The sequence below is a fragment of the Callospermophilus lateralis genome, chromosome 10, assembly GCF_048772815.1.
Source record: "Callospermophilus lateralis isolate mCalLat2 chromosome 10, mCalLat2.hap1, whole genome shotgun sequence".
Classification (NCBI taxonomy): Eukaryota; Metazoa; Chordata; class Mammalia; order Rodentia; family Sciuridae; genus Callospermophilus; species Callospermophilus lateralis.
In genome coordinates this window covers 131,524,381-131,550,735 of record NC_135314.1, presented here as the reverse complement: position 1 = coordinate 131,550,735, position 26,355 = coordinate 131,524,381, and the positions used below count along the sequence as shown (strand labels likewise).

The 26,355-nt window shown below is 36.3% G+C and overlaps 1 protein-coding gene across 4 annotated transcripts in view; it reads left to right on the top strand.

The window, feature by feature from the left end:
* Rbm6 (RNA binding motif protein 6) overlaps nt 1-26,355 on the top strand; it is a 97,312-nt gene that overhangs the window by 22,651 nt on the left and 48,306 nt on the right. For 2 of the 4 annotated variants that reach the window (XM_076867291.2, XM_076867292.2), the window contains 3 exons: nt 2,212-2,301; nt 4,067-4,136; nt 23,888-23,961. The exons of 1 other annotated variant lie outside the window; for it this stretch is intronic. In XM_076867291.2, coding sequence (XP_076723406.2) covers nt 2,212-2,301; nt 4,067-4,136; nt 23,888-23,961 — 234 coding nt within the window. Of the gene's footprint in view, nt 1-2,211; nt 2,302-4,064; nt 4,137-23,887; nt 23,962-26,355 lie in introns of those variants that run through there. One more of the 4 variants, XM_076867293.2, reaches the window with a different exon arrangement.

Sequence of the window (26,355 nt, the reverse complement as noted above, 5' to 3'; positions counted from 1 at the left end):
TAGAGAAAGGGGCCTCAGTTCAGATAATATTTTTTGGGCAGAGTGGGTACCAGGGATTGAATCCAGAGGCACTTAACCTCTGAGCCACATTCCCAGCCCTTTTTATTTTTTATTTTAAGATGGAGTATCCCTAAATTGCTTAGGGCCTTGCTAAGATGCAGAGGCTGGCTTTGTATTTGTGATCCTCTTGTCTCAACCTCCCAGTTGCTGGGATTATAGGTGTGTGCCACTTCGCCAACCATATAATCTTTTTGACAGGTGTTGATTCATTATTTTGCTTTATTGGGCTGATTTAAATACCTTGGGATGATTTAATCTGAAAAGTAACTATCTTTGGGAAGTGATTTTCACAACTTTTTGATAGTCAAGCATTGTGATTTAGGATTCATTTTCTTACTTAAACTCAGGCTACCTAAGAGTCTCTCTGTAGTCATGAGGAAGTTATTCAAAAGTTGTAATTTGGGCTGGATTTGTGGCTCAGTAGTAGAATGCTTGCCTAGCATGTATGAGGCATGTGGTTTGATTCTTAGCACAGAATATGAATAAATTAAAAAAAAATTAGCACGCCTGTAATTCCAGTGGCTTGGGAGGCTGAGGCAGGAGCATCACGAGTTCAAAGTCAACCTTAGCAAAAGTGAGGTGTTAAGCAACTCCGTGAGACCCTGTCTTTAAATAAAAAACAAAATAGGGCTGGGGATGTGGCTCAGGGGTTGAGTGCCCCTGAGTTCAATCCTCAGTAACCCTCCCCACCCTCCCCCCACCAGATTAAACATCGACAACTTAAAAAAATTGTTATTATCTTCTTTTTTAAAAAAAAAAAAAAATTGTAGTTGTGGATAGACAGAATGCTTTTTATTTTAATTGTTAATTTTTATGTGGTGCTAAGATCGAACCCAGTGCCTCATACATGCTAGGCAAGCGCTTTGCCACCGAGCTACAGTCCCAGCCCTTTGTATCTTTTTGTAGCTAATTTAATCAATTTTAAATGTTACATTTCTATGCAAGGAAGTTTGTGTTTGCAATTTAATAAGAAGATGTTATCTTTAAAATAGATTTTATCAATTTCTATTTAGGTTTCTATTATTTTGGACAGTGCTCTTAATATATATTACCCAATAATGGGTTTTGAGAATGTTAGAGCCTGGTGACCACATAATTTATTATCTAAATCAGTTTGCTTTTAAGAGTAAAAGAGAACACATAATGTTGATTATGCTAGGCAATAGGCATAACTAGGAGATAGGATCATTTAGTTATAGGAGTCTTTCTCAAAAGTTTTTTCAGCTTTTATCTTTTGAAATGGAGAGAAATTGATTGGAGGGAGATATGGTCATTTAGTTACAGGAGACTTTTTCTTAAAAGTTAAATTCTAACTATAATTTCGAAATGGAGGAAAATTGGAGCTAAGGCTTTTATAAGTATGAAGAATACAGATTTCTTTGAATTTTACTGTTAAGTTGTGTGGTTTATACTTACATGACACCTTTTGACTTTGTTCTGAAATTTGTTTATAAGAAGTCATCTTTATTAAATGACATCTGCTCAGATTTCCCTTTTTGCTATTTGCTCATTCAGGAAAAAAATACAGTTTTGGGAATAATAATATTTTTTGTTTGTTTTTCTATGAAAGTCCTATTGGGGCTAATTTGTTTTTCTCTCTTTTTTTTTTTAGATGTTGATGAATCTTTATTTTATTCATTTATTTATATGTGGTGCTGAGAATTGAACCCAGTGCCTCACGCATGCTAGGCAAGTGCTCACTGAGCCTCTCTCTTTTTCTTTTTGATGCTGGGGATTGAAATTCGAGGGTCTTGCGCATGCTAAGCTAGTGCTCTCACTTAGTTAAACTCTCAGCCCAGTATTATTTCTCTTTATGTTTTATTTTACAATTTTAAGATTCCTTGGGCTGAGGATATGGCTCAGTTGGTAGAGTGCTTGCCTTGCATACACAAGGCCCTGGGTTTAATCCCTAGCACCCTCCCCTTCACACACACACACACACACACACACACACACACACACACAAAAGACTTCTTTAATGAGCCTGGGATTTGAAGTCAAAATTTAAAATAATAAAGTCATATTTTTTCACATCTTTACATGATTCAGTCATTTTCATTTTTGATCCTGAATACCTATATTTCATGTTGTTTTCACTTTTCACACAAAAGTATATTTATTGGTGAAATAATTTTATATTCTGAATTTAAGGATCAAGATTACAGGACTGGCACAAGTGAGGAGAAGCCTAGCAGGCTTATTCGATTAAGTGGGGTGCCTGAAAATGCCACAAAAGAAGAGGTGAGGCATGTGTTTTTTTCTGTCTCTGTCAATTAAAAATTATAGATTCACAGGAAAGTATAAAGAAATGTATAGGAAAGAAAAGCATGTGTATTCTTTACCCAACTTCCCTTGGTGTTAATATGTTGGATAACTGTAGTATATCTAAACCAGGGAATTGACTTTGGTATAATTCATAGAACTTATTCATATTTTGCTAGTTATATATGTATTCACTGAGGTGAGGTTTGTAAAAACATGACAAATGGTGACCTGGTAATCATCTGGTAGGGCATATTATTTCAGGAGTCCATAAATAAAGATACTGATTTATAGTAGTATGAGTTTGGAAGCTGCCTATCTGCTCAGTTAGGATAGACTGACTAAATTTATGGCAGAAGTTATGGAAGAATTGGTCAGGATATTGCAACAGGAACTAATAGTACTTATTCTGTGACAGGCATTGTGTATGCTTATAAGCATTAATTCACTTAATTATAATGACCATGAATAGGGTTCTTTTCTTTCTTTTTTTGGTTGGTGGGGATACTGGAGATTGAATCCAGGGGGTGCCGAACCACTGAGCCCACATCCTTAGGCACCCCACCCCACCCTACACTTTTTTGAGACAAGGTCTTGCTAAGTTGCTAAGGCTGGCCTTGAACTTCTGGTCCTCCTGCCTTGGCCTTCTAAGTAACTGGGATTAGAGATTGGTGTGTCACCCTGCCCAGAATGAATAGATATTCTTTTTTTTTTTTTAATATATTTTTTTAGTTGTAGTTGGACACAATACTTTTATTTATTTTTATGTGGTACTGAGGCTCAAACCCAGCTCATTGCTTGTGCTAGGCGAGTGCTCTACCACTGAGCCACAACCCCAACCCCTGAATAGGTATTCTTAATACATTCACTGCAAGTGTTAAGTATTATAGGTTGAAGATTCCATATCTGAAATGTTTGGGATCAGATGTATTTCAGATTTGGGGGCTTTGGATTTGGGAATTTTGGAGTAGACTTTACTGAGCATACCTAATAGGAAAACCTGAAATCCAAAATGCTGCAAAATCTGAAGCAGATTTTTGGATTAAGGATTCAACCTATATTGAGTACCAGGCACTGAATGATATAGCAGTGAATATTATAAAGTCACTACCTCCATCAATAATACAAAAGCAAACAAAAGATAGGTAACATTTTGAAACAATGATACATTTTCTGAAGAACACTAAAGGTTTAGGGCTGGGGATGTAACTAGCACAGTACTTGCCTAGCATGTACAAGTACCTGGGTTTGATCCCCAGAACAACAAGAACAAAAGATGTAGATGTGACTTTGGATTTTGCAGTTAGGTATCACTGAAGAAGTGACATTTGTAGTTAGAGAATGATTCATTTGAATATAAAGAAAAAACTGACCAGACTGAATTACCATGGCTCTGGACTGAATGAGCTTAGTGCATCATTTTATGTTTAACAGATAATTAACTAGACACTGAAAGGTTACACAACAAGTGAGGAGGAGATGCTTGGAATTCAGACAGTTTGATATCAGAGTTTGAGCTCTTGAAGGTTATGCTCATCTGATTTTCTTTTACACTTAGGAATTTTTGAATAAGCATGTTCTATTCATTTAGCATTTTTTTGAGCATCTCGTGTGCATGTCTTAATTTTGCCTTTATAAAATAATCATAGCTTTAAATCATGTAGAATAAAAACCAGTAGGGAAAATATAAAATTCACTTTGAAGATGATTTGTATCATTGTGTGTAAATACCATTTTCTTGCAGATTCTTAATGCCTTTCAGACTTCCGATGGCATGCCTGTGAAGGAGTTGCAGTTAAAGGAGTATAACACAGGTGAGTTTCTTTATATGCATGTGGCCTTGGGTTAGGAAGGGTCTTTGTCAGATCTCTGCATCATATGCTACTTAATTATTTATTTATTTTTTAAGAAACCACAGTTGGGGCTGGGATTGTGGCTCAGTGGTAGAGCACTTGCCTAGCATGTGTGAGGCACTGGGTTGAATTCTCAGCACCGTATATAATTAAATAAAATAAAGGTCCATCAACAACTAATAAAAAAAAAAAAATAGAAAACACAATTAAGATTTCCAGAAGCCTCTTGTTGGTGCCTTCAAATAATACCCAACTTTAGTCTTAGCTGGTTCTTTGTGGATGTTTGTCCACAAATGGGCGATGAGGATGCATGTTCCAGTTCTTCTGAGTTCCTGTGAGATACGAAGTGAGTGTTGCAGCATCTGTCCCTGACTATATTCCACATAACTAATTTTTAAACTTTCTGTTTGTTCTTTATAGTGGTGGAATGCTTACATTTGAGCCTAGGATTTACTAACTTGTTGAATATAAAATTTTACATTTCCTTGTTTCAAAGTGAAACTTGCCAGTTTCCACAGAAATTGTACCAATTAGAGTTTTCTTGAATTCTCATTCTTGCTCTGAGAACAAATTCCTGAAACAGCTGTTTTGTTGAAACCCATGAATAGATCCAGCAGAGCTTTCTTTTTGACCTCTAGTCTGTGGTCTGATGAAAGTTGGCTGAATATACACATAATATTTCAGAATACCAAATTTGGTCAGTTCCTTCAAATCTTATTATAGAAAAAGGAAGTCAAAAGCAAAATGCTAAGCAATCAAGTTGTGACCAATATTTTTAGGACTGCATAATATGAAATAGTTTAAAAATAAAGGTAATCTCAAAGTGACCTGTTTTGTAGAATTTGAAATTTAAGAAAGAGCATTAATCTCACAAAACATAGAATTATAGTAATCGAGCTAAAGAAATCTTCAAGAGCATATAATATTTTTGAGGATATAGTTTATTTTTATTATTTTTTATATTTTTGAGAGAGAGAGAATTTTTTTTTTAATATTTATTTTTTAGTTTTCGGCTGACACAACATCTTTGTTTGTATGTGGTGCTGAGGATCGAACCCGGGCCGCACGCATGCCAGGCGAGCGCGCTATGGCTTGAGCCACATCCCTAGCCCCTATAGTTTATTTTTAAATACTTTACCATTAAATTGAATTTTTACATTAGGTAGTTTTTTATATTTATTTTTTAGTTATAGGTGGTCAAAATATCTTTTATTTTATTTTATTTTTTTATTTTTATATGGTGCTAAGGATTGAACCCAGTGCTTCACACATGCTAGGCGAGCACTCTACCTCTGAGCCACAAAAAAGCCTGGTAATTATTTCTTTAAATGGGTTTCTTAGAAGAAGATTATCCACAAAAGTAAATTTTATGCTTGAAAGAATATGGTATTTGTGTTAAGTTCAGTGTTTTTTTTCTGCAATTTGATAATCAACTTAGAAATATTATTTCTCAGAAAGCAATTATTTCTTTTTTTAAAAATATATTTTAGTTGTTAATAGACCTCTATTTTATTTATTTATTTATGGTGCTGAGAATCAAACCCAGTGCCTCACACATGCCAGGCAAGTGCACTACCACTGAGCCCCAGCCCCCAGCCCCACAAAGCAATTATTTCTTTGTTTTAAAACATCAACCCTGAATTTGGAACACATGACTTAAAAGTAGTTACGTTTTTGTTATTGCACATCTCAATTTTGTTGATTTTATTTTATTTTATTTTTTTTTGCATGTGTCTTCTACATGTCTTTCTTTGAAAACTAAAGGTAGAATTTACAAGCTAATGATACTGTTTAATTCTCAGGGTAATAGCTTCAATCTTGTCACAAACTCTGCTTTAATTAAGTTTTGATGTATTGGGGAAATGAGTGTATTAATGTTTAAATAGCAGTAGATCAAACTCTTCATTTCTTTAGTACTCATTGACTTTCCTTTTTTTTTTTTTTTTTAGAGAATTTTTTTAATATTTGTTTTTCAGTTTTCAGTGGACACATCTTTATTTTATTTTATATGGTGCTGAGGATTGAACCCAGCGCCCCACCATGCCAGGCGATCGAGTTACCGCTTGAGCCACATCCCCAGCCCTACTCATTGACTTTCTATTTAAATTGTCAGAGATTTATTAGCAGAGTAAAAATTACTTTTTTTCTTTATTTTATTTTTTTTAACTATGCATGACAATAGAGTATATTTTATTAAAAATTTTTTTAGGGCTGGGGCTGTAGCTCAGTGGTAAAGTGCTTGCCTCGCATGTATGAGATACTGGGTTCGATCCTCAGCACCACATAAAAATAAATAAAGATACTGTGTGTTCATCTACAACAAAATAAATACTAAAAGAAAAAAAATATATATATATTTTAGTTGTTGATAGACCTTTATTTTATTTATCTGTACGTGGTGCTGAGAGTTGAACCCAGTGCCTCACACATGCCAGGTAAGTGCACTACCACTGAGCCACAGCCCCAGACAATAGAGTATATTTTGACATATTATACATACATGGAGTGTAACTTCTCACTCTCGTGGTTACACATGATGTGGAAAAATTACTTTAATATACAGGGTCTAAAGAGCAAATTCTTAAATTTGCTGGCTATTAGTATTGTGATTGATAGACAAAAGACAATAGATACATGTGAAATCATCCTGGACAGTGATTTTTATTAAAAAAGCATTTTATTGGGGCTGGGGCTGTAGCTCAGTGGTTGAGTGCTTGCATCATACCTGTGAGGCACTGGATTTGATTTCAGACAACATAAAAATATATGAATAAATAAAAATATTGTGTCCAGCTACAACTAAAAAAATTTTTTTTAAAATGTATTTTATTATATAAAGTGATGTGTACTTTATAGTTTTTTTCTTTTAATAAAAGAATTGGATTACCCTTGTCTATGTTACCAGTGTTAACACCTTTTTGTGACAAGTAGAATGAACTTTTGAAAATATTAGTCAGATCATGTTATTCCTATGCCTAAAACCCTCTAATGGCCTTCCATTTTCACTTGGAAGAAATTCCCAACTCCTAATTCTGACATAACAAATTTCTGCATGAGCTGGTCCTTGGCTGTTTGTCTGACTTCATCCTGTACTGCTCTCTACTTGCCCTATTACACTGTAGCCATATTGAGCTTTTCTCTGGACCTTTACTAGTACAAACTTCCTTCTGTTGTGTCAGAGCCTTTGTACTGCTCTTGCTTCTGATCCTCACTCATCTTCGGGGGTTTGGTTCTTAAGTTTCGCCTTTCTGAAGCCTAGTCTCACTATCTAAGTTAAACTCACCCTGTAGTCATTTTTTATTATATCCTTGTGCATAGATCAATCATTTTGATAGTTTGCTTGATGGTTTTATGTATTTTCCTCTAGAAAGTTAGCTGCATGGCAGCAAGAACCTTGTCTGTATTGTTCCCTCCTGTTTCCCTAGTGCTTGGCACAGTCGGTTCTATGATGTGGAGAACAGTTGTGATCTTAAGTGAAGGCATTAAAGGGTAGTTTAGATTTCATGGCAATACAACTTAGGTTTTACATATTTGCTGAAGAATGGGTCTTGGGACAACCAGATGTTCTGAGAACTTTAGTATTTACTCTTTGTAAGATCATGTGTAACCCATCTGGTGTGGTGGCTCGCCTGTAATTCCAACAGCTTGGGAGGCTGAGACAGGAAGATCACAAGTTCAAAGCTAGCCTCAGCAACTTGGCAAGGTCCTAAGAAACTCAATGAGACCCTATCTCTAAATAAAATATTAAAAAGGGGTTGGGAATGTGGCTCAGTGGTTCAGTGCCCCTGAGTTCAATCCTCAATACCAAAAAGAAAAAAGATCATGTGTAAACTCAGTGGGAAAAGATGACTTTTATAAAGAAAAATGACAGAGTTTTAGAATGAATAATGATCTGGAAGAGTCCATGCTAGATGGATGTGCTCATAAAAGGGGAATTGTTGGGTAGAGTTCATCCTTTTAGTTGATGTAATGAACTCTATAACAGAGAAAAGATTAATGACTGTTCACTTGACTCTAGTAATTTGTTCATTTTTGTCCCATTTAGAGCTATATAAATATAGGGTCAAGGGTCCAGAATTGGAGGTGTTAAATTAATTTATAATTTTTTTCTGGTTATAGAAATGGAATGTGGTACATAGATGATAGATGAATTATGTCCCCTACAGGGATGAATACTCAAGACAATACTTTAGCAGCAAAATCTGTGGATATTCTAACAGGACTAAATGAACATTATAAAGAGATTCAATATAGGCCAAGATTTGCTTCAGAACACTTTTGCTGAAAATTTAACAAAAATTTGATATTTAAAAATTTAAATATATTTAAAAAATTTTCAGACTATACATTGTGAAATTTAAATTACCTTAAGTTATATTATTATATTTCTGGAAAAAGTATCAGGACTAAAATGACTTTTGGTGGTTGGAATAATAAGCTTTGGTATATCTTACATATGATGGAATACTGTGCAGCAATAAAACTCAAGAAGCTACTCATGCATATAACAGCATGGTTGGTTCTTGAAGGCATTTTGCTGATTGAAAGAAACTAGACTCAAGAGCCTATATGTACTGGCTGAGAAGGAGTGAAGTACTGATATATGCTACAACTTGCATGAGCCTTGAAAACCTTGTGAAAGAAGCAGATAGAAAAACCACATATTGTATGGGTTCTTGAAATTTCTACAAAGATAGAAAGCAGATAAGTGATTATAAGAGATATTTCTCCTCTGAGTGAATGATTAGTGACTACTTAATGGATATGGGGTTTGCTTGGGCTGATAAAAATATCCTGGAACCAGATAATGTTGATGGTTGCACACTTTGTGAGTATACTGAATGCTGCTGAATTGTAGACTTTAAAAATGGTGCATTTTATGTTATGTGTTATTTTGGGGGAATAGGGTGTTTTGTTATGTTGCCCAGACTGGGCTCAAGTGATCCTCTTGTTTCAGCCTCACAGATGTCTGGGACCACAGGCATGTGTCACCATGTGTAGCTTTTTTTTCTATTTTTTTTTTTTTTAAGACTATACATTGTGATTTCACTTTTGATGTTCTGGAAAAGGTAGAATTTTAGGGATAGAAAATAATGGTTGCCAGGACGTTGGTGCAGGAGCTGACAGATATAGAAGCGTTGCAGAGGTTTTGAATGTAATAGATTTTTTTTTAATATCTTGATTGTAGTAGTGGTTTATCAATGTTAAATTCACTGACTTTGGTATTATTGTGGTTATGTTAGAGAAGTCAAGAACCATGATACATGCAGTTTTCTTATGGCTCAAAAGAAATATTTGATATATCTGATAGGAGGAAAGACGAGAGTAATATTAGAGGGGCAAAATGTTGCCAATAGTTAAATCTAGATAAAGAGGATTATGTTTTACTTTTATTATTATTCTTGCAAGTTCTTTGTAATTTGGAAATTCCAATATAGTGTAAAATGGAACTGGGAGTGGTGTCATACACTTGTAATCCCAGCAGCTTGGGAGGCTGAGGAAAGAGGATCGCAAGTTCAGAGCCAGCCTCAGCAACTTAGTGAGGTCCTAAGCAACTTAGCAAGACCCTGTCTCTAAAATAAAAAGGAATGGGGATGTGGCTCAGTGGTTAAGCACCTCTGGGTTCAATCTCTAGTACCAAAAAAAAAAAAAAAGTTGTAAAATGCACATCAATCTGATATATTTTATTTTAAAATGTTATCTATTCATTTTGCCAAGCTGAGGATTTAGACAGGGTCTTATTAAATTGCTGAACTTGCTTTGATTTTGGCGGTTCTCCTATCTCAACTTCCCTTGTAGCTGGGATTATAGGTGTGCGCCCCTGTGCCTAACTCTGATATATTTTATTTTTATTTTATATTTGGTACTGGGGTAGAATCCCAGAGCCTGGTGTGTGCTAGGCAAGTATTCTGCCACTGAATTATAATAACTAAATGATCAGCAGAAGCCTTGCAAACTGAAGACTATAATGAATAGCTTCTGTCAACATGAGATTGTAAGAGTGGGCCCTAGATAGCAGGATCATGACCATTCATTTTGTTAGAAATCCAGATTCTCGGGGCTGGGGATGTGGCTCAAGTGGTAGCGTGCTCGCCTGGCATGCGTATGGCCCGGGTTCAATCCTCAACACCACATACAAACAAAGATGTTATGTCCGCCAATAACTGAAAAATAAATATTAAAAAATTCTCTCTCCCTCTTTCTCTCAAAAAAAAGAAAAGAAAAAAATCCAGATTCTCAGACCCTACCCCTAGAGCTACCAAATCACAAACTCTGGAGGTGGGGCTTAGCAATCTGTGCTTTAACAAGGCCTCCAGATGGTTCTGATGTGCCTTGAATTGTGAGAACCACTGCATTTGATTAACTGTTTGTTTAGATTCTTTTTATTTTTGTACTGTGGATTGAACTTATGGGTGTATTATCACTGAACTACACTCCAAGTACTTTTTAGTTTTTATTTTGAGACAGAGTCTTGCTAAGTTACTGAGGGTCTTGCTAAATTGCTAAAACTGGCCTTGCTTGTGATCTTGGAAATATAGGTGTGTGTCACTATACCCAACTAGATTCTTTAATTCTAGAACTTTTTGCACAGTTTAAAAATAACTCAAAGCTAGTGTGGTAGTGTAGTGTCTCTGGGTTCAATACCCAGTACCCCCCCCAAAAAAAAAATTTAAAAAGTGCCAGCACAAGCCGGGCGCAGTGGCACAAGACTGTTATCTCAGCAGCTCTGGAGGCTGAGGCAAGAGGATTGCGAGTTCAGAGCTAGCCTTAGCAAAAGCGAGGTGCTAACAACTCAGCGAGACCGAATTACTAAATAAAATACAAAATAGGGCTTGGGATGTGGCTCAGTGGTCAAGTACCCACTGAGTTCAATCCCCAGTACCTCTGTCCTTAAAAAAAAGTGCCAGTGCACATTTTGCAGCGTTTTTATTTTGGCATTCACAGAATAGACAACACTTTTAGTTTCTTAGGTAGAAATTGACCATAGGCTGCTTGGAAAATATTACATGTACTTGTTGCATCTCTAAAACTTGAAAAGCTCCTGCCTTCCACCAAGAATCTTAATCAGATTTTTTTACCACATTTGGGGTGTATGTTCACAGATAGCTTTAAGGAAAGATGGCAGAGCTTAAAAAAATAAAAATGTATAAAATACCAGGAGGTGGTCTTAGGGCCGGGTGAATCTTATGGAGGCAATGGATGGCTGACCTAGAGAAGAATTCCATGATTTGGTGCTGGAGAGATCAGGTAAGCTTGGGGAGAGGGCCTGGAAGTTGGGTTAAATTTAGTCATTTTTGAAATGACCTAGGGTTTGTCTTATTTATTTTAAAATTCCCTACCCAAAGACTTTCCAATAGAAAGTTCTGTTAATGAGCTATGGTTTTGTAAGCTTTACGTTTGTTTAAAGATATTATCTCTCTTTGAAAGATTACCTTTGTATAGATTCGGGGAATGGAAAACTTGTCTACTTGTATACATACTTTTTTTTTTTTTTTTTCATACTAGGGATAGAGCCCAGAGCCTCAAGCATGCCAGGCACATAATCTACCATTCAACTATATCCCCATCCCTTTTTATTTTTATTTTGAAATAGGATCTCTGTGTGTTGCTGAAGCTGGCTTTGAACTTGTGATCCTCCTACCTCAGTTTTCAGAGTTACTGAGATTATTGATGTGCCCACCATGCCCAGCCTGGTCATAATATATTTTGAACCTCATTAGATGATATGTTGGTTGCTGCAGAATAGGTGCTTTTTGGACTCTTAGGGAAGTGACAGTTTGAAGTTACTGTAGACTGCAGGAATGATAAGGTACTAAACTGTAGTGTCAAGGGAAGTGTGAGATTTAGTTCTATTAGCTAATGAAGGGAAGGGTGACCTAAGAGAGTTAAAATGTCTTTTCAGGGCTTGGTTAGGACTATTCATTTTTCAGGGTTTGCTGCTGATACTTCTTCCTCCTCTTCCTTTTTCTTTTTCCTTCTTCCTCCCTTTCCTTTTCCCTCTCTTTCATTCTTTTCCTCTTCCCTTTTGCCATCCTGAGTATCACATCCAGGGCTTCATTCATGCTAGGTAACATATAGATGACATATAGATGAAATTCACATTCTTTCCTTGGTGCTAAGTCATTCTTTAGTTTGAGCTCCTTTGTTGAAACCCCTTAAAGTTAACAAGAATTGGCTAGTTGGTAGTTCATAGTTCTGAAAGGGAAGTTTTAACACAATCATGGACTTTTATTGGTTCTCTGTATGCTGCTTTTTACAGGGGACTTTTTTGTATCCAGGTCTCATTCTAGATCTGAGAATGAGACATCTTTAACACCTTCTTTATTCATAAATAAGAACCACCAGATTGGTGAGTTTGGGTTGGTGAACTGTGTCACCTTAGAAGTCTCTATGTAAAACCACACATAATATCTGGAGTTGGAAGAGGTGGCTTTTTTAGGCTATAGCAAGACAATGATGAGCAGAACATTTTAACTGTTTTTTTTTTTCCTTATCTTTTTTACTGATTGTCTTAATTACTGTTCTATTTTGGAGGGTAGAGTCCTTTTCTGAATAGATTTTGAAGTTATCTATTTTGATTTGTGTGTAAAATGCTTTAGAAAAGGGACTGTCCTATGCTCTGCTATTCTTTTTTTTTCCTATGTCCATCAGAATATTTCCAAATTTGCAGGGATAATTTGATTTAGATAAAGTGTCTCAAGATACTGCCATTTTTTTTTTTTTTTTTTTGGTGCCATGTAAGAAAATCCAGGGGCTGTGGGTGTAGCTCAGTGAATGAGTGCATGCTTAGAGTGCATGAGGCTGTGGTTTATGCCCCCCCCCCATAACACCCAAAGGGAAAAAATAAAAATAAAAATAAGACAAAAATCTGAGTTCTTAGACTGGGTAGTTCGAGTGATGGTAGGAAAGAGGAGCAAGTTCAATTGTGGGGTGTGTTTTTTGTTTTTTGTCTTTTTCTCAGATTAAATGCTATCCTTATGGGCTTCTAATCTATATGGTCCTGAGCATGGAAATCTTGGCAGAAGCCCCCGATTAAAGAAGTTGCCAGATTGTGTATATTCTTTTCTTTTTATTTTTTAGTTGTAGATGGACACAATTACCTTTACTTTTTTTGTTTTTTTAAGGGTAAAGTTACAGTTTTTATTATTATTATTATTTTTTGTGGTGCTGGGGATTGAACCCAGGGCCTTGTGCATGTGAGGCAAGCACTCTACCAACTGAGCTATATCCCCAGCCCTGCTTTTACTTTTTATTCATTTATTTTATGTGGTACCAAGGGTCAAACCCAGTGCCTCATGTGTGCTACCACTGAGCTACAGCTCCAACCCAGGTTTTGCATATTTTTGCATATTCTGAAATATCAGTTTTGAGACATTAGGCAGGTTGTGGTCTCTTCCTCAGAACCATTAGTTGAGGTGGGGTAGCCTCTCTGGTTGAGGAAGGTGTCTGAACTCTTGTCTACAGACCTCTGTGAGTTCTTTACCCTTCTTGAGGTAGAAATGCTTCTGGATTCACTGGTCTTAATTGACCTGTTTTGCCAAATGTTCAGGTGTCTTTGGCTTAGTGGACAAAGTTTTATAATTATAAATAGGGTTTCCTGTGCTTTTTTGGTGATTAGAATAATTTACTAAAGAGTTTTCCTCTGTTGGAGCCATAAGAAGCAAAGGGCTATTAATCAGACCCTATAGTGCAGGGGCCTCCTTAACTCACAGCCTCATCCCAGAGAAGGGAAGAATTTTATACAATCAGATTAAATGAGCAATGGCTACAGAACGTCCATAAAAACCACTTTCAGGATTTTATTTTTTAATTTTTTTTCTTTTTTTAATTGGTTATTCAAAACATTACAAAGATTGCAGAATCACATCGGTTACACATCCACATTTTTACATAATACCATAATAGTAACTGTTGTATTCTGCTACCTTTCCTATCCTCTACTATCCCCCAGTTTCAGGATTTTAAAATACTTTGGCTTTGGGCTGAGGTTGTAGCTCAGTGGTAGAGTACTTGCCCCACATTTGTTAGAGGCACTGGGTTCAATTTTCAATATAAATAAGGTCTACCATCACACACACAAACACACACACACACACACATATACACACATTGGCTTCTTCCTTTAATCTTCCTTTTTTAAAAAAATATTTTTTAGTTGTGGATAGACACAAAATCTTTATTTTTATGTGGTGCTGAGGATCTAATGCAGGGCAAGTGCTCTACCACTGAGCTACAGCCCCAGCCCTTACCTTCCCTTTGTTCTGTGCTCATACTTCCTAGCTTACTGTTTCTACCTTCAGGAAATGAGACCATACTAGTGGTCAATCTAATGTAAATTGATTGTGAATGTAATGTATGTAATTTAATATAAATTGATTTTTACCTGCTTCCATGTTTCTTAGATTATCACTTAGCTCTTCTATCTGATTTAAATAAAAGCCCTTCTTCAAACTAGATAGTAATGGTAGTTGTACTACTTTGTAAATATATGGTTGAATGCTAAGGTTTGTTTTTTTTTGTACCTGGGATTGAACCCTTCTTGAGGTAGAAATGTTCCTGGCTTCACTGGTCTGAATTGACCTGTTTTGCCAAATGTTCAGGTTGTCTTTGGCTTAGTGGTCAAGGTTTTATAATCATAAATAGGATTATATTATTATTAAAGAGTGCTTAATCACTGAGTTCTTTCTGTTTTTTTATTTTGAGACAGGGTTTTTCTAAGTTGCTGAAGGCCTCATTAAGTTGCTAAGGCTGGCTTTGAACTTGTTATCCTCTTGCCTTAGCCTCCCCAGCCTCTGTGATTACAGGCCTGAGCCACTGCACCTGGTGGTGAACTATAAACTTTAAAAGGGTGAATCAATAATGTTTGAATTCTGTTTCCATTAAAAAAAATTTTTTTTCTTGAAAATTGACTGAAAAGTCACACACAAAAATTGATTGATTTCTTAAAGATATTTTTATGAGTAAAGAGAATATATGGACTTTAAGTTCAGATACTAAAGGCCTGGTTGGTACTTATATCTTTCTGATAGAGTTCATAATTGACTATCCCTAGTTTCAGTTAAGTTCATTATTTTATTTTATGCCTAGAAAATGTTATATTTTCATCTTAAAATATAACAGTGCTCTTTAACCTTGAAAAAGATATAATTCATTCTTTTGTGTTATCCACCAAATATGTGCCATCTTGATTAGTATGTGGCTCACCATTGTATTGTTATTTGTTAATTGATTCATTCATCTAAGCAATATCTGGGTGATATTGAGATGCTGGGTATAAGCTGATGAACATGAGCAACACAATATTTGACTGTAAGGAGCCTCAATTTTTGTGGAAAATGGGTATCTGGAATAAATGTTCTGTGTTCCTTTTCTGAACAGTTCATAGCATCTTCTGTTTTTGTAAAGGAATCTGGGAATTCTTACACATCAGATTCATTTTGCTTGAAAGTTTGAAGAATTTATTACTTTAGATAATTATTGATGAAAAGCACTTGGTTATTTCTAATCATAAAGTTTTACTATAGGATGACAATAGGATGTGGTTAATTATTTTTGTGTTGCTATAACAGAACACCACAGACTGGGTAATTTATAAGAAATTTTTTTTCTTATTGTTCTGGAGATTGGGAAATACAATGTCAAGGAACTTACGTGTGGCAAAGGCCTTCATGCTGTGTCATTCCATTGTGAAAGGTGGAAGGCCGAGACTGGGAGTGAGAGGAAGTAGGTTGAACTCATTCTATTAGAAACCCACTCCCACAATAACATTAATTCATTTATAAAGGCAGAACCCTCATGACCTAATCACCTCTTAATAGCCCCATCTTCAAACTTTGTTGTTTTGGGCATTAAGTTTCCAACACGGGCTGGGGATGTAGCTCAAGTGGTAGCGCGCTCGCCTGGCATGCATGCGGCCCGGGTTCAATCCTCAGCACCACATACAAACAAGGATGTTGTGTCTGCCGATAACTAAAAAATAAATATTAAAGTTCTCTCTCTCTCTCTCACTCTCTCACTCTCTCTTTAAAAAAAAAAAGTTTCCAACACATGAACTTTGGGGGATACATTAAAAAATTTAGACATTTAGGAGCAACAAAATTTAAAAGACTAACACCTAAATGAATGCTTGAAGGTAATCATTAGTCGGATCAGTAAGTATTTAACTTGTGATGTCCCTTGAATTATTATTATTATTTATTTTATTAGTTATTGGTGGACCTTTATTTATTTTTATGTGGTGTTGAGACTTGAACCCAGTGTCTCACACATACTAAGCAAGTGCTCTACCACTGAGCCACAACCCCAGCCCATGTGCCTTGAATTGTAGAGACAAAATTTTCTGGGGTTTCATAGGAAATGATCAGAAAAGTAGAGAAAAATACATATAGATGGATATAGCTTTTTGGTGTGTTTACTGAAAGAAGACTGATTATACCTGTATTCCAATACATGTTTTTGTTTATGTTTTTTGAGATGGGGTTTTGCTATGTTGCCCAGGCTGACCTTGAATTACTGGGTTTAAGCTGTCCTTCTGCCTTGGCCTTCCAAATTGTAGGTGTATGCTATCTTGTCTGGCTCCAGTGCATATCTATCCCCCCGCCTTCTTTGTAATACTAGAGGAGAGTAGCTGTTTTATACATAGAAACTTTTAAAGGTTCCAGTACTGGAGAAGTGTCCTTTTCTTCTCCTCAACCCCCATTCTTTGTGGTGCTTGGAATTGAACCCAGGGCTTTGTGCATGCTAGACTGTACCACTCAGCTATACTCCGTGCCTCCATCCCTATCATTTTTTTTTCCCTTTTTTTGTTTTTCTTAAAGAGGCATCTTTATGTCTATGGTTCATTCATAGACATAAAACAAAACAAAACATTCCTTTGTCCTGTGCCATTCACACATGCTTCTGCTTTTGTCAAAAGTGAAACTTTGAGGGCTGGGGATATAGCTCAGTTTGTAGAGTGCTTGCATCATATGCACAAGGCCCTGGGTTCGATCCCCAGCACCACACACAGAAAAAAAGTAAAACTTTGGGGGCTTGGCATGTGACTGCATGGTAGTAGTGTGCCGTCACCGATATATGTGTGAGGCCATGGGTTCAACCCCCAACACTGAAAAAAAAAAAAAAAAGAATACTGGTTGTCATAATTATCAAACACATGATAGAAAAATCTCTTGGTATAAAAACTGGGGAAAGGGCTATGGAATAGCATTTCACAGCTATGCTGAAAAGACTATAGCTAGGGGCTGGGATTGTGGCTTAGCAGTAGAATGCTTGTCTAGCATGTGTGAGGCCCTGGGTTCGATCCTCAGCACCACATAAAAATAAATAAAATAAAGGTATTGTCTCCAACTACTTCTAAAAAATAAATGTTAAAAAAAGAGAAAAGAATATAGCTAGATAAGGTCACTTTAAAAAAAAAATCAAATATCCCCAAGTGATAGTAAAATAGGAAAATCTTCACATTCAACCAAACTTCATTAGTTTTCCCTAGAGACCTATATTAACTGGGTTTATGTCACAAACCAAACATTTTCCATTCTTTGTCTCTAAATCAAAGAAGAAATTAACAGCGATATTGTCTTATGTTGTATCATGTGCAATATAAGAAATATAGAAATTCCCAGCTGCTATATGTACATTTTGTGTGATTTGTTGGTTAAATACTATTTGTGGTATAAGGATATGTTTGTTCATCCCCAAAGGACAAGCTAACTGGTGTAAAAGGTAGAAATAGAGCTTTGAGTGTCGAACCTCTCAAGAAAGTTTTCCTAACAGACTTAATTTTTAAAACAGCAGTGGCTAGGCACGGAGGTGCATGCCTGTAATACCAGCAATTTGGGAGGCTGAAGTAGGAGAATTGTGAATTTAAATAAAGCCAGCCTCAGCAATTTAGCAAGGCCCTAAGCAACTCAGCAAGATCCTATCTCTGAATAAAATATAAAAAAGGGCTAAGTGCCCCTGGTTCAATCCCAGTATCAAAACAACAACAACAAAACCAACTAAAAACCAAAAAACCGAGCAATTCTAATGATATTGTGTATTATGTTAAGGTAATAGAGTTTTCTCTTTCTTTTTGTGCTTGTCAGGGAAACCAGGATTGGGGGTATGCTAATGATGAGCTATACCTCTAGCCTGAGAGTAGAGTTTTTGTTGTGTCATTTTAGAAATTACTATTTATTAGAAAAACTTTTTAAAAATTTTTAGTTTTTGGATTAATATGGAACCCTAGAATGTACTCACCTTGTTTATGTTTGGCAAATGTATATACAGATCTGGTGAAATGGACCATTTTGGGGGGAAATCTTAATCAAGAATAAGCCTCTATTTATTTAAAAATGGCTACCTGAAAGACTAGTGCTGCCCGTAAGTTACCTAGAAACAGTGGTGTTTGCAGTTGAACTTGGGTGTAAAGTAGGGAGAAAATAAATCTCAAGTGAAATTGAGAGTTGGATATATGAACTTGTTCAAGAATGATATTAGTGGAAAGCAATGCTTGTTTCCTGTGTCATGGAAGCAGAGAGATGGTGAAAGGTTTTTTTCCTCCTCTTGACACCAATCCATTCTGACACCAACAGGGTGTCCTCCAGTGCAATTAAATTCTGATACTATCTGAATCCACAGGTTTAAGTTAAGAACTTAAAGAGTCTACAGGTTTAAGTTAAGAACTCAGTCCCTCAAGACCACTTTTATTGGGGGTTGAGTGTAGAGTGCTTGCATGACTTGTGTTGCATCCTAGCAGCAAAAACAACAATAACAAAAACCCCTTTCTTCAGACACCAGTTGCCAGAGTGTCAAGTTTCAAGGTTATCTGCACTTTGTCTGACTTGGCTACAAACTTATCCTTCCCATAATTTCCCCCTTCAAGTTCAGTAATTTGCAAGAACCCATCACAGAATTTGGGGAATCATTTACCAGTTTATCTAAGATAAAGAATAGCCAGATGTGGTGGTACATGCTATAATCCCTGGGATTCGGGAGGCTGAGGCAGGAGGATCCATGCTTGAGGCCAGCCTTAGCAACTTAGGCTCCAAGCAACTTAATGAGTCCTTGTCTCAAAATAAAAAATAAAAAGGATGAGGGTGTAACTCAGTGTAGAATGCCCTGGGTTCAATCCCCGTAAAGACCCATTAGCCCACCTTTCTTCTTCTCAGCAAGTTATAGTTGAAGGAAAAGATAGTCTTTGTGGTAAAAATCTCTTTTATACTGTCAAGACTAACTTTTTGAAATCATCAATAGATTTCAAATGGTTCCTAGCAATTTAGACTATAAAGTTGTTTGGTTGTTTTTGTAGTGTTATTTCTTTAGGTGGATTATCTTCTGTGCCTACAAGAACCTTTTCTGTGAATTATAAAATTACATTTGGGAAATAAAATAAATCCCTGATTATCCTATTATAGCAATACAACATTGTAATCATTTTCGTATATAGTTGTGTTGCATTATATGCATTTTCAGATTTTTGTTTATTCATCTATGCTTTCTTGAATCCTGTCTCCCTCCCTCTACCCCACACCCTATTTTCCCTCTCATGGAATGATCATGGAAGATGGGGATGAGATTTAGCTATGGCTTCAGTTGGTTTCCATTTCCAAGTTTCTCTGAGTGTGAGCATTTACTGTGCTTGCTGTGATTCTGTTACTTAAAGCAATATATTTTTCGTACATTATGGCCCTTAAATGCAAGCCAACCACTTCATCTGGTGTCAACCAAAGGAAAAATGATCTGTTGCAACGCTGGAGGAAAAACTGGCAATGTTGGACTTACCTTTATTGAAATATGGTATGTTGTTCTTTACCTTGGGGTCTCCAAGTATGATTTGACGTACATGGTTTTCATCTCACAGCTGATTTTTTTTTTTGTTTGTTTCTAACCTTTGAGTTAGATTTAATTTCATTGTATTTAATTCCAGTCCGTTTTTTAAAAAAATACACATTTTAAGTAATTATTCACAAGGGTATATTCATTTGTGAAGCTTTTAAAATATACTATATCAAGTATCTTTCCATGGTACTATGTAATTTTATAGCCATCATTTATAATAAAACATTTAAGTTGTCTTTTCAGAAGAATTTGGGGAGCCAGTAGACTCATTTCTTGAATGAATACTTTCTGTCTTGCTTATTCAGGCCCATTCACACTGGTTCTGCAATAGATTCTTTCTTTCTTTTTTTTTTGTACTGGGAATTGAGCCTAGGGATATTTTACTACTGAGTTACATCCCCAGCCCTTTTCAATTATATATATTTTGAAACAGTGTCTTGCTAAGTTGCTGAAGGTCTCACTAAGTTGCTCAGGCTGGTTTGAATTTGCAGCCCTTCTGCCTCAGTCTGCCAAACCTCTGGGATTATGGGTGTTCACCACCATGCCTGGCCAGTCATTGATATTTTAAAATGGGAATAGCTGCTGTATTGTTAAGCTATTCTCAGGCATATGGGACCCTAAATGTAACTGGACTGGATAAAATTTGGAATTCAATGTATTTAATCAATATAGAATCTTATTAAAAGAATGAAAGGGGCTGGGGATATAGCTCAGGTGGTAGAGTGCTTGCCTTGCATGCACAAAACCCTGGGTTCAGTCTTTTTTGTGAAAAAGAAAAAAGAATGAGAGGCTATCCAGTGTATGGTTAAAAGCATTCATTTGAATCTGGACTGCCTAGATAAAAGAGCACAGTATTGATACTTATCATTAAGGTGACTTTCAGCACCATAATCTTTCTTTGCCTGTTTCCCTATCACTAAAATGAGATTTATAATATTTGCCTTATAAGGTAGTCTCACAAGTAGTACATCAGTCTTTGTAAAGGGTTCTGCAATTGAGCCTCGTTCCAACAAGTTCTACATAAATATTATTTGTATTGTCTTTTGGCAATCCTGAGTCTTCGGGGTCAGGGTCAAACTATGAGTTTTGATCACATGGAATGCCTGAGATCACGTTTGAATACTTCACTTTTTAAAAAAAGTTTTATGCAGTATAATTAAACCTGAAATTTCAGTTCTTTTTTGATAGCTAAAGTTTCAAGCAGAAGAAATTGAGTGGTGGGCTTGTGAATTTCATATTGCAATAGGGTTGATGTGTACAGATGCTATTAGATAATGTCTCCTATAGATGGTATGTTTTCCTTCGCAGCAATTTTAGTTTTGTTGTTTAGCAAAAGGTGGACATTATCATGGATCTTCTCTCTCTGTTTCTATTAACAGATTCTATTCTATGTTCATTCCAGTCACTTTTGAAGCATAGGAAGGAAACTTAAGACTTGGCAATTTTGTGTTAGTTTCTCATGCTTTGCATTTTGGTAGCTATGAAGCTGTCTACTTTTTGTTGGCCTAGGCACGCCTTTGAATAACTGTAGAGATAATCAACACATTTAAAAGCACATCTGCTTGTTCCATGGTTAGCTGTTTCTGGTTATGGAGTGTTTGCAGTAGATATTTGGCGATAACAGTTATCTTAGTTCCTTCTTTTATTCTACAAAATTTCCAAAGAATATTCTGAACCCTTTATAAAAAGGAGAATGTTTTATGTTTCAGGTATTCATTGAATTTGGTCAAGAAAATTCACTTGAATTAAGTAACAAAACAATTTGTATTTTTCATGAGATATATATATAAGTATGTATATTGTTTGTTCAAAGAATTACTAATCAGAACTTACTTTTGTGATAAATTTAAACAGATTGAATTCATTTTAATCTGTTGGTCCTAGTTTTAATCTATTAGCCTAAAATGTGAAATTAGAGTAGAAAATCTGCCTTTCAGCCTAAAGTACTGCTGACATTTCTAGTAGAGTTTGTTTCTTTTTTTTGTGTGTGTGTGGGGGTGTTACTGGGAATTGAACTCAGAGCCACTCAACCACTGAGCCACATCCCTAGCCCTGTTTTGTGTTTCATTTAGAGACAGGATCTCATTGAATTGCTTAGCACCTGGCTTTTGCTAAGGCTGACTTTGAACTCCTGTTTTGACCTGCTGAGCAGCTAGGATTACAGGCCTCCATGCTCAGCAGCTTTTGTTTTTTCTTCCTAGTCATTTCCTAAAAGTCAAAGGAAGGCTCATCTGGTATCATTGTAACATTTCATAGTGAACTTGGAGTATTTAACAAGTCTAAAAGTGAAAAATTATTATCATAATAAAACATTTAGGCCGTTAATGTCTCATAACAAGGAATCCTACTCATTTAATCAAATTTAATTTTTTTGTGGGGGGTTGGGGGGGGTCGTCCCACAGATTGAGCTCAGGAACATTCTACTGCTAAGCTATATCCCCAGCCCTTTTTATGTTTTATTTTGAGATAGGTTCTCACTAAGTTGGCCAGGCTCCCTCACATTTATGATTTTCCTGCCTAAATCACCTGTGTTGCTGGGATTATAGGTGTGTGCCACCGTCCAGCTAAATTTGATATTCTTCAAGTTATACTTACTTTTTTTCCCCCCTTTTCTTTTTTTGGTGTGAGGGTTGAACCCAGCGCCTCAATGCAGGCTCACTGTGTGCTCTACCACTGAGCTATAGTGCCAGCCAAGTTATATTTTCTATTGCCCTACGATTTTTTTTTGTTTGTGTGTGTATGTGTCTTTGATACCTTGACTCAGTTTCTTGTTGTTCCTATATATTTTGTGCTCAAAATGAAATGGACTTGTTGTTTTACTTTGAGTTTTTACTTTGAGTTTTATTTCTCATATGAACAAATCACATCTTTTCCTTGATGTTCCATTTAAAGAGTGCCACTCCTAGAGATAAATTTCTTTATCCTATGAGGCAGTGGAGGAACTGAGGAAGCCACTCATGGAGCATTACAATGACAAGTGTATTTTTGTTGTCATATAGAGGCAATATTAGGGAAATGATAGGATGAGTTAGTATTAGAGTTCAGCAGCCTATAAATTCCATGACTTCCCAATCTCAGGGGTCATGACAGCTGTGGGTCCATGCTACAAATAACACTTCTTCAGGGTTAAGGTGAAGGGTGTTTTATAACTCTAATGGTGTATACAATTCTTGAACATTTATTGATTGCTAGCAACACCTGTCTTTCCCCCGATGGCTGCACTGCTCATCTTTATTCATAAGCATAATTTTGGACCCAACTATTAGTATTTATACTTGAATACCTCCTTCCTTTCATAAAGATTTTAGATGAAACAACTTGAGTTGTTTGATATAAGGAAACAAAGAGAAGACCTGACATGGTCTCTCCCCTGCTAACCAGAAACTTCCTGTGATAACTAAACAGAATGTTTACTTCAGACTGTCAGTACTTCTCTTTGAAGGTGGTTTCTATTTGAAAAGTGGTGATTATTAGCTTACCATTGAATAATTGCTTCTCCTTCTCTCTGGATACTTTTTTCCCCCCAGATAATTTCGTGTTCTTGTTGATTTTGTTTTTCCAGAAGAAATGTTTTGGGTTCCCACTGAACTTTCTGTGGGATTACCTGTTGTGGGGCACCTTCGACAGATCGACAGTGCTAAAGAGGGCAAAGATCTTCTTGGTTAATAGAAAAAAGCCAGTTTGGGATGAATCTCAAAAGTTCAGAAACATCCAGACTTTCTCCTTCAGTACTTTTTTCTATTTGGGGTAGCAACTTTGCCTTGTATAGGGGAGGGAGAAGCTAGTTGGGAGGGCTTATGTTTAAGGGGTTCACAAACAGGGGATTTAAGTGTGTCTTTTGTGTTTGCAAGGCACTAACACCACTCCCGTCTGTATTTAAATGCTGTCCCCAGGTTACGACTATGGCTATGTCTGCGTGGAATTTTCACTCTTGGAAGATGCCATCGGATGCATGGAGGCCAACCAGGTTGCTTTATACTTCGGTCAAATGATGCTGGAAGGATTTTTTTTTTTTTTTTTTAAATGTATGGGGAGGGAGGGTTTAAAATAATTTCACTTTGAAGAGGTGCAAGAAATCAAGTATCTTTAGCGCATACCATATCCTACCAAAAAACAGTTAGGAGAAGAAAGTTTTAAAAGCCTGGGAATGTTTCTCTAGAAGAGTTAATGGGTACAGAGTGTGTTTTAAAAACTAGAGCCCAGTTGTGGTTGGACTAGATTCCAAAGACTTTAAATGGAAAAATATGACAGGCCTGGAGTGCTTCCTTCTAGAATGTGACTGAGATGGGAATCCTGAAGCAAAGAATGATCCTTGATTGTCCCCAAGGATCTGCCTGGCACAGCAGTTCTAGGTCAGTAGCCACATGCAGACCAAGGGTGAAGTCCACTGATGGTGACTTCTGTGGCACCAAGGTCCTTCCTGTATGTGTGCTTCTTTTAAAAGAAGGCTGTTAGGGATGGGGAGAGGAGTGAATTGTGTCCATTGCATTCATCATTGTTCTTTGCCAGTTGGAATTTCATGTTCAAGTCCTTGACTGCATTTAGTCAGAGCTGGTGTATCTAAATCTGTACTTATCTTATGTTTGATCCATTTGGAGCTATTTGGCTTGTCACCTAGAATTCTAATCTATATTTTTAATTGAACCCTGCCTGGTAGTTTTGGGGAGGAATTGCTAAATAGATAGAATCTGCCTTGACACAATGTTTCCTTGGGGGAAAGTAGTTTTCTTTGTGGTGTCTCAGTTCCTCCATCGGTAAAGTGGGAATAAGAAATTTAGGAATATTGATTTTTATGTACCCACTGCCTTTTCTTTTTTTATTTTATTTTATTTTTTTTAAAGAGAGAGAGAGAAAATTTTTTAATATTTTTTTTTTTTAGTTTTTGGCGGACACAACATCTTTGTTTGTTTGTGGTGCTGAGGATCGAACCCGGGCTGCACGCATGCCAAGCGAGCACGCTACCGCTTGAGCCACATCCCCAGCCCCCACTGCTTTTTCTTAACAATGTGATTGCAGTGAGCCCAGCATCTCAAAAGAAGGCTGTGCCAGAGAAAAGTAGTTTTTACATGAGATTTTTTCCTCTTTGCTCCACTCAGCATGACTCATTATATTGTTTCCTTCTTTAGCTGTCTTTTCCCTTTATGGATATGGAAATGACATACCCTAAATGTTTTGGGAGCAAGCATTGATATGAGAAATCTTTTTGATAACCTTATATTTTAGTAGCATAAGCACTGTCAAATCCTCAGAGAACGCAGGGTTAACAGGGTTCTTATTGACTTAAAAGGGTTCTTACTGACTATTCAGTGTTCATCACTGAATCAATCATCAAGCAAATATTAGTTTTTATCAGAAATTGTACTCCAAAAATTTTTCTTAAGGGGATTTTCTATCTCCTTATGTAGTTAACCACATTTCCTAGATTTTTATTCTTTCACTGTTGGCACTGCCACATGATAGAATTCTCCCTTGCTAAACTGCATAGGCTTCATGATTAAATCAGCACTCTCCAGTTTTGAAGAGAATAAAGGGTTCAATCTATATTTTTATGGTTTTTTTTCAACAGTCTGAACAAATTTGAGAACATAGTTTTAAGTTATAAGCAAGTTGTTCCTATCATTTTTTTGCCACAGTACTTAATTCTGGGAGTGGTGGAACTATAATTGAGGAGATGCCATATCTTTTGTATTATTATTCTTTTTGTTTTGTTTTGGAGTACAAGGGATTGAACTTGGGCACTTGACCACTGAGCCACATCTCCAGCCCCCACTTTTTTTTTTTTTTTCTTTAAATTTAGAGGCAGGGTCTACTTATTTGCTTAATGCCTCGCTTTTGCTGAGGTTAACTTTGAATTATTCCTGCCTCAGACTCCTAAGCTGCTAGGATTATAGGCGTGCACCACTGTGCCCGCCTGTATTATTATTATTATTATTATTATTATTATTATTATATATTTTTCCTAGAGTGACATTAATTTTTATCAGCGTTGTTTAATCTTTGATTTAAAAATATCAGTGTTTCTTTTCTGGCTCTTCCCTCCATTCCAACAAAAAATTTCATCTGAAGTATCCAGTCCTCTAAAAGATAATTTCAAACAGAACTAATGCAGCCTTTTGTAAAACCAAGGATTTTCCTAGGCACATTTTCTATTGGACCACATCTGGGAAAATGCTCATTTACATCAATGGCATTGAGAGGAGGTTACTTACCAACATTCTGCCTTACCCTCTTCATTCTGGGAACATTCTTAAGTCTTCCAGATCCCTGATAAATGATCCCTGTTCAGTGACTCAAGCAGGAGCAGGGCCAGTAATCTTTCAATTATGAACTAGAGTGTTTTGACAGTCCTTATGCATAGGAT